Source organism: Rhamphochromis longiceps, linkage group LG8 (assembly GCF_057381845.1).
Source record: "Rhamphochromis longiceps isolate RC_006_pf linkage group LG8, R_longiceps_female_GT1.1, whole genome shotgun sequence".
NCBI classification, from domain to species: Eukaryota; Metazoa; Chordata; class Actinopteri; order Cichliformes; family Cichlidae; genus Rhamphochromis; species Rhamphochromis longiceps.
Genome location: NC_140564.1, coordinates 12,172,529 through 12,185,623, shown reverse-complemented (window position 1 = coordinate 12,185,623; position 13,095 = coordinate 12,172,529). Strand labels below are relative to the sequence as shown.

At 40.1% G+C, this 13,095-nt stretch overlaps 2 protein-coding genes across 6 annotated transcripts in view; one reads left to right on the top strand and one right to left on the bottom strand.

The window, feature by feature from the left end:
• The window catches only part of pkd1b (polycystic kidney disease 1b), a 34,420-nt gene extending 26,262 nt beyond the window's left edge, over positions 1–8,158 (bottom strand). For 2 of the 3 annotated variants that reach the window (XM_085415748.1, XM_085415750.1), the window contains exons 1-10: positions 7,585–8,158; positions 5,119–5,299; positions 4,745–4,938; positions 3,847–3,965; positions 3,548–3,695; positions 2,766–3,031; positions 1,907–2,668; positions 711–842; positions 384–559; positions 122–258 (exon numbers count right to left, since the gene is read on the bottom strand). In XM_085415748.1, the coding sequence (XP_085271874.1) occupies positions 122–258; positions 384–559; positions 711–842; positions 1,907–2,668; positions 2,766–3,031; positions 3,548–3,695; positions 3,847–3,965; positions 4,745–4,938; positions 5,119–5,299; positions 7,585–7,681 (2,212 nt within the window). In that variant the 5' untranslated portion in view covers positions 7,682–8,158. The remainder of the gene's footprint in view (positions 1–121; positions 259–383; positions 560–710; positions 843–1,906; positions 2,669–2,765; positions 3,032–3,547; positions 3,696–3,846; positions 3,966–4,744; positions 4,939–5,118; positions 5,300–7,584) is intronic. The other variant, XM_085415749.1, reaches the window with a different exon arrangement.
• Positions 8,159–10,210: 2,052 nt separating this feature from the next.
• Positions 10,211–12,877, top strand: LOC146663157 (ankyrin repeat and SOCS box protein 12-like). Of its 3 annotated transcripts, XM_085415753.1 has the most exons (4): positions 10,214–10,269; positions 10,594–10,629; positions 11,121–11,891; positions 12,521–12,877. In XM_085415753.1, the coding sequence occupies exons 3-4, from the start codon at positions 11,129–11,131 to the stop codon at positions 12,670–12,672; spliced, it is 915 nt and encodes a 304-aa protein (XP_085271879.1). In that variant the 5' UTR covers positions 10,214–10,269; positions 10,594–10,629; positions 11,121–11,128; the 3' UTR covers positions 12,673–12,877. The 3 variants fall into 3 exon arrangements, with proteins under 3 accessions (XP_085271877.1, XP_085271879.1, XP_085271880.1); XM_085415751.1 differs by lacking the exon at positions 10,594–10,629 and having other exon boundaries at positions 10,211–10,269; XM_085415754.1 differs by lacking the exon at positions 10,594–10,629 and having other exon boundaries at positions 10,215–10,269; positions 11,124–11,891.
• The last annotated feature ends 218 nt before the right edge of the window (positions 12,878–13,095 follow it).

The window sequence follows — 13,095 nt, the reverse complement described above, 5'->3', positions numbered from 1 at the left end:
AGGTCTGATTAAAAGTGGCAGTGAACCAAAACATTAAAGACATGGGATGTAAAGTTAAAATAGTGAAAAATATTACAATAATCAGCAGTGTCAATAATTTAAGTCTTCTGTGTGTGTTTACCTGGGATCTGATAGCTGTAGTTTACCGAGTCCTGGATATACATTTGCTTCTCTCTTCTTGCCACATGTGCTTCCATGGCCTGACATGGAGCAGGCTGCGTGTGGATGACACTGCTACTGCCATCCCCAAAATCCCATCTAAGTGACAAGTTGCATGAAAAGCATACAAAAAGAGCTTTATGAGTGCATTTTCAGTGTGAGACTTTCTTGTCAATAAAAATTTCAATAAAAGTCTTGGGAGAGATGGCTACAGAAGTCCTTACCTAAAGGTAACTGGAAGGGAGATATCAACTCTGACCCTCACAGTGTAGAGGTGAGTAACATCCACAGCCACAACCTCACTGACTGACAGGAACTCTGGGTCAGCTAGCAGCGTGATTTCATCTGCAGTCAGGAGGATTTGCTGGCTCTGTGAGCTCACGGGGTTGGATGCTGTCACCTACAGATAGTTCACTGATTACTAAAACTGCTTTTTCAATCCTTTTTTCTATTACGGTAACTGTAATCATGAAATTTCTATTTGTTATATTTGCCAAATAATTTATAACAACTAATATCTGAGCATAGTGCACTTCTTTTTTTTTTTTTACCAGCAGCTTATACTCAGCAGGTTTCTTGAACATTACACTGTAAGATCTCCCTTCATAGGCAAACTCTTTCAGGTCGTCAATCACCCATGAGAATTTTACTGAAGAGCCGCTCTCCACTGTGGCTGTAAATGACTACAAAATAAAACATAAAAAATGTCATTACATTAAACTAAGGTAACTAACATTACTTTCATATCCATGTTTAACTGTGATTGCAACTCTTACTAAAACACTAACTAAATGTAATACAAAATAGTAAATGGCCTCCAATTTAAGCACTTAAGACGGCTCAACCACAAGTGGTCCAGTCAACCACAAATATTTGATGGAGCTTTCCATACAGCTACTGAAATACAACTGATATGCAAGGTATAAAGAAGATGCACTGACACACTGTACTCCAGGTACAGAAGCACACTCACAGGCACACCAAGAAACCCCAGGTTAAGATTAAGCAAGGGAATCAAGTCAGTCAGTGATGTGTCAGCCTGAAACACTGTGGTGATGAACAAAGCAATGTGACCAGTGCAGAGAGCTTTCAGCAACTGATGGATTCAAATAGGAATCTTTGGTCCTATGCATTGTGAGCTGAAATATCTTGGACTTGATGAAATATTACACCAATGATCCACTGGAATTGTAAATTAATGTAGATAAGAAACATACTATACTTATCAACTTTATGTTACGTGTAAAGGTTCTTTAGGTATTCCTGCTATGAATTCTTGAAGTTATACTTGCAAATTTAACATTTTTTGCTAAAAACAAACAAAACCAAAAAAAAATCTGACAAAAAAAAACAAACCTCTGGAAAAGTTTTTAAGTTGCCAATTTGATTTCTCTGTAGTAAGAAAAATAAATAAATCTAAAATTGCCAGTGGCTGGAGTTATGTAGTATATTAGCTTTTTCCTGTGTTGGCCATCACACACACATGCAACCCTTATGTGGATAGACGGTTAAAATGATGGATGGATGGATGGATGATTATGAACTATTGTCTGGGGACCATATGTGTCCTCCAGAACTTGGATAACAATTCATCTAGTTGTTATTAATTTCTTTTGGTTGCATTCAAACTGGCATAACAATTAACATAAACTGCTATTTTGAGACTCACACAAGCTATTTCGTTAAAATATATTGTTAAAAAAAAAACTTAGCATCTTTGTCACTGTTTCCTTTTTGGTGGTCTCACCTGCGATGTATCTACAAGCATCCTCAGGCATCCATGTGGCTCAACACTAAGCCCCGTCACAGGCTCGTAGCCACAAACCTTCACGCTCAAACTCTGAAAACTTTGCACATCCATCACACTGATGTTCAGGATTTGAATTCCAGGTGATGATAAGACCAGAGTCACAGATGAAAACCAGGCATCCTGGGATTGCTTCCTACAGCCAAGTAAAGACTGAAACATATTTTCAGGACAGGATGGAAGAAACGGAACTCCAGTCTGGAGCACCGGGGCTGACCATGAGCTGCTGGCTTTTTCTCCAAACAGGGCCTTGAGAATAATGACAGTTGGGGCATTGATTTGGACATGAATCTGGTTCTTATCATCTGGGAGTGGGTGAATGACCTCAAGTTGGAATTTAGACCTAAGACTGGGATTAGGGCCTGTAGTAAGGGGCCTAATACCACTGACAGTGGCTGTCTCTGTCGGAGTATAGTCAAAGATGTCTTCATGCTCCGTAGCTCTGTGAAGGGTGTCCACATAAAGTATCCTTAGATTACACACAACTCCATCCACCCACTTGCTTCCTTGGGGCAGTAAAGTAACTCCTTCCAACCAGCCTCCCCACTCCATCCCCCTGAAGGACAGGTAACTTTGGCTCCAGGGAGAGTTTCGAGAGGCTTCACTGTTTAGGCAATGTAGAAATGTTCCAGAGTCAAGAGTGTGCTGTATAGCCACAATATCATCAGGGTAAACCACGATGGCTCGCTCTAAGAGGGACAGCTATTGAAAAAACGAACATGATAATGTGTAAAGAATTATTGTGGCATACGTTTTAAAAGGTGCATTTTCCAAAAAGGTTGCAAGATAATCAACAAACCCTTATGGTGTTTAGCTCGAAGGTGGGGTTTATTTTCAGAGGCAGGTCTGCCACCACGTGATAGAACGGTGGTAAGTCGGAGTATCTTGGGGGTAAGGCAAAGCCCCGATTTCTGATGGCAGAGTCGTAGGTGCTGCATGGACTGGTGGTGAGCACGCATGCCTCCAGTAGATGGCACCAGTGCTGCCCTGTGCTGCAGCCCCCTGTAGTGTTACACAGCGGTACTGCTGAGCAGCAGCTGAATGGATTAAGGAGAGAGCTGCAGCCTGACAAATAAAAAAGCAGATTATCACCTACAGTATCAGACAAATACATCCTACACCTCCTTCCCATTAGCACCTACTCAGCTCGACTCAACTTGACTCGGTTTTTAGCGTTTTCTATCAGGTGGTAACTTGGTTAGTAGTTGTACCTAGTCAGCCTGGGTTCCCATCAAGCTGAGTCAAGCAGAAAATGTGATGTCGATAGACTGCGTGCCATCACTGAGAGTGATGTCACTGAATAACCCAAGAGCCTGCATCATTTTCTGACTCTCTTCTTTTAGTCTTACAAAAGGCCATAAAGTGACCAGCAGGTATACATCACCTCAGTGTCCTCCAGTTTGTGTTGTGTTTGTGTTGCGTACAAATGACACACACTGCACACTCTGCCTTCCTATAACTATCCCACCAACATTGAGGTAGTACTAAATTGTACTGAAAAATATCCCAAACTGAGTTGAGTGGATCTGAGCCAAGTAGGTGCTATGAAAAATTAGGCTTTAGTCACAGCTGTTTCAGTACCTGGAGGTACCAAGTGGTAGTTAGGGTTGCAGTAGGGCCGAAGTATCTGGACACGAGCCAGAGAGGACACAGGACTGGGCTGGACCACCAGTTCCACTGATAGCAACTGACCTGCATGACTGAACCACAAGCCTGGGAAAAGCTGCATCTGTGGGAGACATGGGAGCCTACTTATATACAAAAGTTGTGAGTGTTTCATCCTCTCCTTTCCCTAGTTTGGAATCACATAGCAGCCGTTCATCTTATAATATCCTATGAGTCCTTGAGTCAGGAGTCAGTGATTAAGCTCAATACTTTACCTCTGCTGTGTGCCGTCCGATGTCTGGAACACTGGGAAGAAGCTGCACGTGGGTTTCCGCATATATGCCGGTCATGAGAGCCAATCCAATGAGGTAACTGTCTATCGATGGTAAAGGCGCTACAGGAAGATGAATAAAACAAAATCACCTCAGTCTATTTCAAATGACATTTTTTATATATTTGACCTGACCCATTGAGGCATGTACACTAACTAACAACAGATCCTTCAAGTCCTGTAAGTTGAGAGCTGGGGGGCCTGCATGGTATCCCACAGATGCACAATTACACTGAGATTTGGAGAACTTGGAGGCCGAGTCAACACCTCAATCTTGCTGTCGTACTCAAACCATTCCTGCTTTTCTTTCCAAGCTCCTTAGACCAGTCAAGAAATACTATTTCCATGAAATGCTGTGTATGGCTGGCAATAATGCTTAGGTAGGTGTTATGTGTCAAAATAACATCCACATGGATCCACAAGGATTTCCAACAGAACGTTACCAAAAGCTTCACACTGCCTTCGTCAGCTTGCCTTCAACCCATATTGCATCCTGGTGCCAGGAGTTCCCCAGGTAAGCGATGAACACATTAGTCCCTAATATATCCCACCCACTAACAATGTCATGATGACGAGAATAATTAGTGTTATTCACTTCACCTGTCAGTGGTCATAATGCATGCTTGGTCGATGTTTAAATTAGGCTTTGCCAAATTATCAGCATGTTCAGTCGAGCTGTGTTTTTCTGTTTCCAGAGCTTGAGCTTTGCTTGCCCTCTGCTTTTGTTTGTTTGCCAGCTTGCCTGCCACCTGAAAACTACCATACTGCCTGCATTCAGTTCTCCTTCCTGCTTTCACATTCATGCGTGTTTCTGGTGTCCTTTAATGAAACAAAAATCTCACCATTTACTTCCATTTCACAGATGAAATGGTATTGTCCTGCACACTGGGCCTTCCTCCACCTTCCCAGTGTTCCCAGTACCATCTGAGTGCACTCCCCTGGACTATCATCATCTTTGTCCCGCCATATTGGACTTTGTGACTGAACAACCCCTTCCTGGTCAGAGTCCTGCAGCCATACCCACACAGTGGTTTTCCTAAAATACAAAATGTTACACATTCTGTGTTAAAGATTAAAAACAGGCTGAAGAAGCATCTCCTCCTGAGAACCAGGGTCATCATTTGTCCTCTGCAGTAGACACACAAATCACAAAAAAACAGAAAGTTCTCAGGAGAATATGATATGAATGACTGTGTATATTGTTTGTCAGACTCACAGTGGAAAGGCATGAAGAAAGAAACTTTGAAGTTCTAGGCTGTCAGCAGCTGCTAAGTCCCCTCCCAGGGTCGTTCTGCATGAAGCCCGTGCTTCAAACCATGACACTGCCATCTCTGACAGCCAATAGCATCGTAGGCTGGTCAGGTGAACCTGACTGCCTTGCGGGCAGGGAATGTTCTCTGGAAAGCAACAGCAAAACTTAGCGAACCACATGCAAGGAGTGCTTTCTTACATAACTCATGTGAATCACATCAGTGATTAGCTTTAAATCCAGCTGAACAAAGACACATTTGACAGAATCACATTTCAGCTTTTAGGTTTAACCTTGACGTTGTGTTTGTGAGACTTCAAAGCACCTGCTGGTTTTATCAGGAAATTTGAGCTACAGCACTGGTTTTAGGAGAGAAGCGCTACATGCTCCATGTGTAATGTTCTGTATGAAATACAGTCAATTTAGTGGGACAAACATTCCTCTTTAAAAGTTCTCTGTTACAAGTAAAATGCACACATTCAAACTGTGACAAGATCATCAGAAAAACTTTAAACTATGAAAAATTGAAGTATCCATTAATAATAATAATAATGGATTGCATTTATACAGCGCTTTTCGAGACCCTCAAAGCGCTTTTACAATTCCACTATTCATTCACACACTGGTGGAGGCAGCTACAGTTGTAGCCACAGTTGCCCTGGGGCAGACTGACAGAGGCGAGGCTGCCATATCGCGCCATCGGCCCCTCTGGCCATCACCAGTAGGCGGTAGGCGAAGTGTCTTGCCCAAGGACACAACGACCGAGACTGTCTGAGCCGGGGGTCGAACCAGCAACCTTCCGATTACAAGACGAACTGCCAACTCTTGAGCCACGATCGCCCCATTAGTCTCTTTTTACTCCTTTACTCTTTTTAGTCTCTTCTATCCTTTTTACTGGGCTGACACACATCATAATTCTTAATCTGAAAGGTAAGTACAAATGTCATATTAGCATGCAAACCATAAAGATTTAAGATTTCCCTCTGAACTGTTGCAATTGACTTACAAAATCAAATAAAAAGTAATTTTTACCTCATAATTGCACTCAGGTACAGGATCTTCTTTGCACTCAAAAATTATTATTTTATAGGCCTTATTACCATGAAGCGTTAATTTTAAATAAAATGCAGCTGAAATATATAAAATCAACAGTTTATTTATTGATAAAATTACCAAATATATGGTTGGTATAAATTCAATGGATACTTTTCAAACAAATTTCATTTGATCAGCTTCCATTAAATTTAATATTTGAAATACTTGCATTTCTTAAGTAACAAATTATATGGGGAAGAAATGCATGTAATTTCATATTTAAAGTGAACATTACATTTTGGGCATTTTTTTCTTTGTTGAGTGCAGTCGCACAGAAGGAAGCCTCACATATTAAGTAGATCCTCTTGGGATTAAACCAGGAATCAAATATTCAAACTGCTACAATGTCGAGATTTTGGGAAAAAAGTTAAATAGTTGGTAAAAGCTGGTAAATATAATATAATATTGTTCAACCCTTCAGTGATTAAAAATGTATCATTATCAACAAGAATTTCTTGAAATACATCAGTGAAACTGTTGTTATTTCCAGACTTTAGTCTGGTAATTATTATTAAACACCAATAAAGTTGGTGTTTAATAATAATGATTTTTTTTTTAGACTTACAGGAGGTGGCAGGTAATAGTTACATTGTGATAGCAGGATTTAATTTTGAAAGTCTGTCATTTTAACACATGTTCATAAACTCCTAAATAATGGAGCACTATCATTTGATGAAGAAGGAAGTTTTATTTTGAAAAACAAAAAACCATAGCTTTAAAGCATCTACGAAAATATTTCATATTTTGAAAAAAAAGGTTAGTTTAAAGAACACTTTTTGATTGGCTGGTACAAAACTAAACACAATGTCATCTGTCTTCTTCAAAAATATATGTTTAAGTTATTTTCTATTACATTTAAGTATATTGCACTTTGTCTTTAACTCGGTTTAACTCACTTTAATAAACACCAACGTTATTAAGCTTTATTAAAGCTTTCTGGACTTTCTTGCAGTTTGTTAATGTGCTGACAAAATTTGTCCACAAACAGCCACCAAGCTGGCAAAATCCTCGCTAAGTAAGTACGCATTTCCAGGACTACGTTTCTGCCGCACACACAAGGTGAAAATAGGAGTCACATTCTCTTTAACATTAAACAAACAGCAACATATACAATAAAAGCCATAATGCACAATCCTTGCTGTATACTGACAACACATGTAAAGTGGATGAAGAGTGCTACAACAATACTGTCGTATTCTGTGATCTCGTCTTCAAATGTAACCAGACGTTTTCTGAATTTTGAAATTATTTTGAAATGTTGAAGCTGATACTGCAGTTTTTCCAGAACACAGCTTTTCTTTTCCATTTAGTAACCTGGTACAAACTTAAGATTCTCACCTCCAGCAGTTGTGATCAAAACCATGCAAATAATCCAGGGTAGAGAGTGTTTCTGCGGCACAAGCGTGGCTCTCATCTTGCCGAGCAAATCACGCATGGAAACAGAGCATTGTAGAAATTAATTCTCTCCTTGTATTACACTAGATTTGAAGATTCTCCTCATCTTAAATTTAGTGTCTTATCTTCCTTTCCATCCACTTCTGTGCCTTCTGCACACACACACATCTCCACTGGGCCCTCCTTTCCTCCTCCTGCACAGACACTATGAGTTATGGTGGTACTGTTGTTTTAAAGGCCTCTTCTCTGTTCTCCGTGAGCGCCTGGGTGACTTTTACTTTGTCTCTCAGCAACAGCCATAGAAGCAGAGTGGACAGAGGAGGCCTGAGCTGCTCATTACCATGTTGTAAAACCTCCTGGCACTCAAAGGAAAGAAGCAGACTCCCTCAGGCTGGATGCAACTAAGGGTCCTGACAGAAACGAGCCTCACAGCCCAAAGAGTCACTGCAGTAGTTGTTTTAGCTTCACAGCACAGTGTGGCCACAAGATTTTTTTTTCTGTTAGAGCTAGAAAGGTCACTCTCCTGCAGTGTGTCCACACACTGTTGTCTCAGCAAGACCTCACCACTTACCCAACAAAGGCTCTGTGACGCACACGCAAAGACTAGATTTGAAAGGCAGGATGCCATCCGGGTTGCCTGGAGAGTGAACAAATCATGTAGAGCAGGGGTGGGGAACCCCAGGCCTCGAGGGCCAGTGTCCTGCAGGTTTTAGATGTGTCCTTGATTAAACACAGCTTATTTAAATGGTTAAATGACCTCCTCGACATGTCTTGAAGTTCTCCAGAGGCCTGGTAATGAACTAATTGTTTGATTCAGGTGTGTTTACCCAGGAGGAGATCTAAAACCTGCAGGACACCAGCCCTTCAAGCCTGGAGTTCTCCCAACCCTGATGTAGAGGGTGGCGATAACGTTGCATTAACTTAGAAGTTTCTGTATTTTTATTTTTATTTATTTATTTCTTTTTTCTTTCTTTCCCAAGAACTTAAAATTCTATAAAGGGACCAAAGTCACTGGTTTCTGTGAAGTATATAATAGTTCAGTATTTATGGATTCAAATGGTTTTCTACCACAAAGCAGAAAAGAAACAACTCTTAAGTCAATTTAAAAAAAAACTTTACCGATACAAAACTTTAAGATTCAAATTTTGCTAATGTTCTACAGCATGTTGGTCAGCATGACATGTTCGTATAATGTTCGTGTTCTTTTTGGTTCAGGCACATTGCCTCCTACAAATGTTCAATGTTTTTAGTCTTATTTTATTGTGGTAAATGTACGAGTGTTTCCCACTTCTATTTGTATTAACTTCCAATGGGTTGTTATATTTTGTTTTATTATGTTATGTTTAGTTATGTTAAGAATATGTGATCTGAATTCATTAGCGCTAGATATTAATAATGTTGCATCCAAGCAAGACTGGGGCTGTGTGGTGTCATCTTATATGGAAAATACTCCTGGTTCAAGACCAGTAGGATGCATGCCCAGCCTAAAAAAAGGGAAAGGAATGTTGTGCCAAATCAAATGTGGATCCATCTGCTGTGGTGACCCCTGGGTGATGTAACCTTTCATGAAGAGTGAAACTAGCAAAAAACTTTTTTTGAGAGAGAAAAACATCACTGAGGTTAATGAGGGAGGTGGAAACACAGTTGCAGACAATTAACCAAAGGAGATGGGGAAGTAATGCAAGCCACAGAGAACAACACTTACCAAAACATAACAGGAAGAGAGACACAACCCAATGGAGAATAAGATTAACTTAACACAACTAAACAGGGAAGGAGAAAAATAAAAAGACCGACACAAAGACGAGAGTGAAGGAACAGAAAGGGAACTGTTAAGGGAACTGACAAATCTAAAGTCATTTATAACTAACAGAAAAACTACAGGCACAAATAACAATACCAGGAATCAGATGGGCTTACTCATAAGCATAAGGCCTTACAAAACAACATTATTGACATGTACATTAGTCACTCATCAAAACCCAAAAGGAATAATGAACTAACAGCAAACTGAAAACCATGGGTCCAAGAGCCAAGAAGCATGGCAAATATGGGATTTTATTCCATTTCATTTCACAATGTCAGTTTTCACCATGACTTTATGTATTTTTAACAAATTTTCCTTATATTAACTCAGCAATGAAGTGAATAAAATTTCATCTTATGATTGAAAATGGTCCATTAAAAAAGTGCCTATGCTTTACCAGTTACATCAGACTGACCTATAGGTAACTGTGAACTGAAACAGTTACAGCACTAATAAAACTACAACTCAAAATCAAATTAAAGTTCCTGAAAGTGTGGACTGCAGCTCATAAGGGTTCCCCAAAATAATTATCTGCATTAAAAATCGGATTTGCAAAAAATCAGATTTGATTCAAGTCAGTTAATAATACTGTTTTTTGTTTTTGTTTTTTTGTTTTTTACAATTTAATAGACTATTTATATATTTTGCTATTGCATCTGTTAAATATCTATTATGCTATCTATATTTATTTTAAGCTTCAGTTTGCCATTGCAAATAAAAGTCACTAGGGGGCAGCAGCGGTACGTCACACAAACACACCATCGAGGAAGAGCAGAAAACAGGAAGCAAAGAAGGAGGCTGTTGATGGTGACATATCTTAGGTAATGTTAAACGAAGAAAACATAAGGGTTTAGCTTCGTTTCTTTGAAATAAGCACTGTTAAAGGATGGAGATGTTTGCGTACTAACGGGATATTTGGAATTTAATATCTATTTGGGTTTTTTCACTGTGGTTTTAGGGTGAATATTAGCGAAGCTATTTATCGTCCGCGAAGTAGTACTGATAAGAAACACTATACGTGTGTGTATGTTGTATGTCGTGTAGAGATGCGATGGGTAACTTCCTTAATATTAGAGGCATGAGTCGGCATGTACACAGTGTAAGAAAGTTAAACTAAATCTGTCCCATTTCTTCCTACAATACAGCCTCACGGGGGAAAATCGCAGTACTTCTAATAAACGGTTGGTTTAATTATAAAAGCCTTTATTCCTTTTTATGCCGAAGGTTTCCAGAAGGTTTTATTTATCATAAACAAGCATAGATTGATTAATTGGATGCATCGATCGGACGATTAGTTTTGCGAATATAAAATTGTAAAGATTTTGAATGAAGTTTGGTGGAAAAAGTCTTAATGACCAGCTTAAACTTTAACGCCTATATATACTATTTTTTTTTCCGGAAATAGAATAATAACTTTATCTTGCCACTTTTATCCGAGTCAGATCTGAAGCCTTATTTATATTTCACCTGAACTTTGGATTCTATGTTTTGTTGTTGTTGTTGTTGTTTTCTTTAATACAAAACACTGGTTGCTGATTTGGTGCCCTAAGGACACCAAATCTGTTTTGAGAACAGATGACGTTGACAAACAGAAATGCACTGCGGTGTTTGTATGAGGACCATACGTTTGTATATTTGGTGTGTTATTTATTCTCTGTCTTTGCATTTGCAGCAGGTTCTATGCTCAAGCTAAGGACCGCTGAAGAAGAGAAAAGGAGTTGTGAAATTTCCCAGCTGAGGCAGGCTGTGTTACAAAACAATGACAGACTCCTTGATGAGATGCTCTGCCAAGAAATCTACAAGAAAGTCATCAACTGCAGAGGTGGCTGGGGCATTGCAGGCACACCCCTGCATGCTGCAGTGTCTAAAGGCCACCTCAGCTGTCTGCAGGTCCTTCTAGCTCACGGTGCCATCATAGACTGCGTGGACGTCAAGGCCCAGACGCCTCTGTTCGCAGCCGTTCGAGGGAAATACCTTGACTGTGTCTTAACTCTCCTCAAAGCTGGCGCCAACCCCAACGGAAGCTCGTCCAACAACTGCTCGCCGGTCCTCACTGCTGCAAGGGAAGGCGACGCAGAGATTCTAAAGCAGCTACTAAAACACGGCGCTGAGGTGAACTCCCGCGCCAAAGTCTTACTGTGGACCTCGAGTGCCAGAGTCTCCAGTGGGCCGCTTTATTTGGCTGCTGTTTATGGACACATGGAGTGCTTCAAACTGCTGCTCCTCTACGGGGCAGACCCAGACTACAACTGCACTGATGCCAAGCTGCTGAGCTCTGACAAGCAGCCCAAAACTGTGCTGGAGATGTGCCTTAGGCACGGCTGTGGCGTGGAATACATCCAGCTTCTGATCGACTTCGGTGCAAACGTCTACCTCCCCACGCTGATCATCGAGAAGTCAACGAAGCAGAACGAGGCTGTGGAGCTGCTGCTGCGAGAAAGAGGTGTCGGACAGATTCTTCAGCGCTTTTTCACTTCAGATCTTTAACACTACTGATGACGATGTAACTTAAGGAGTGCTAAAGTTTTATCTATGAAATAAATACATTTATAATATGACTTCTAACATTTATCCTCCAGGCATCTCTCCTCACTATTGCTTTACATACTATATGTTTGACTAGCATTTGTATTTAACATTAACACACTTTGTAGGTGTGATTTTTTTTTTTCCCATAGTAAAAGCTAAAATTCTTAAATAATGTACTTACAATATGTATACAGCAGCAGTTATATGTTCCACTCAGTTTTATTTATATAGTGTCAAATCACAACAGCAGTCACCTCAATATGTTTTACATTGTAAGTTAGAGATCCTACAATCAAACAACCACCGTTGAGTAAGCACTTGGTGACAGTGGGAAGGGAAACTCCCATTTAACAGCAAGAGTCTTCTGCCAGACCCAGGCTCAGGGAGTGGCAGCCATCTGCCACGACCAGTTGGGAGATTGTTAAATATATGTTGGATGTCTTGTTTAGTAATAATAGTTACTGTAAACTTCATTAAATATAAATAATATTATTATCATTCATGATATATTGTGGGTATAACTTTGTTCTGTTTTGTCTCCAGGAAATCCAAAAGCTTTGACCTCACAGTGCCGACTTGCTGTGCGGAGACACCTCAGAAAGATCAACAAGATCAACTGCATCGACCAGCTGGAAATGCCCACAAGTCTCATCAACTTCTTGCAACACAAAGCAGCACCAGTCACTGTTCTGTAGATAGTGAAGGTTAAGTTATTTTATGACCCGTGTTTTGTTTTGTTTTTTATTTTAGCTTAAGCTTTTATTTGCAGGATTTGAGCCCCTTTGTCCTCTTTTTAAAATGGCTTCTGTGTGAGTATGCATTGTTCTTGCTCTTAAGACTGATTCTTCAGCTAAAAGAATAAAGGTGGATTATTGTTGTGGAATTGTAGTTCTTACACTTTACCTGTCCAAGGTGTGCCCAATCTCAAATGAACTGTTACGAAGGCTGTTTGCACTGGAGTTCCCAGTGCAGTCATGTTCTTCTCCTTAATGATTATAGTCAGAACAATATTTTCTAATTCACACGCAAATTTTACTTTACACTCGATTCGTCAGTTATGGAGTGTCGAGACCTGATGGAGGATCTGGTATCTACCTCAGGATCGTGCAGTCTCACCT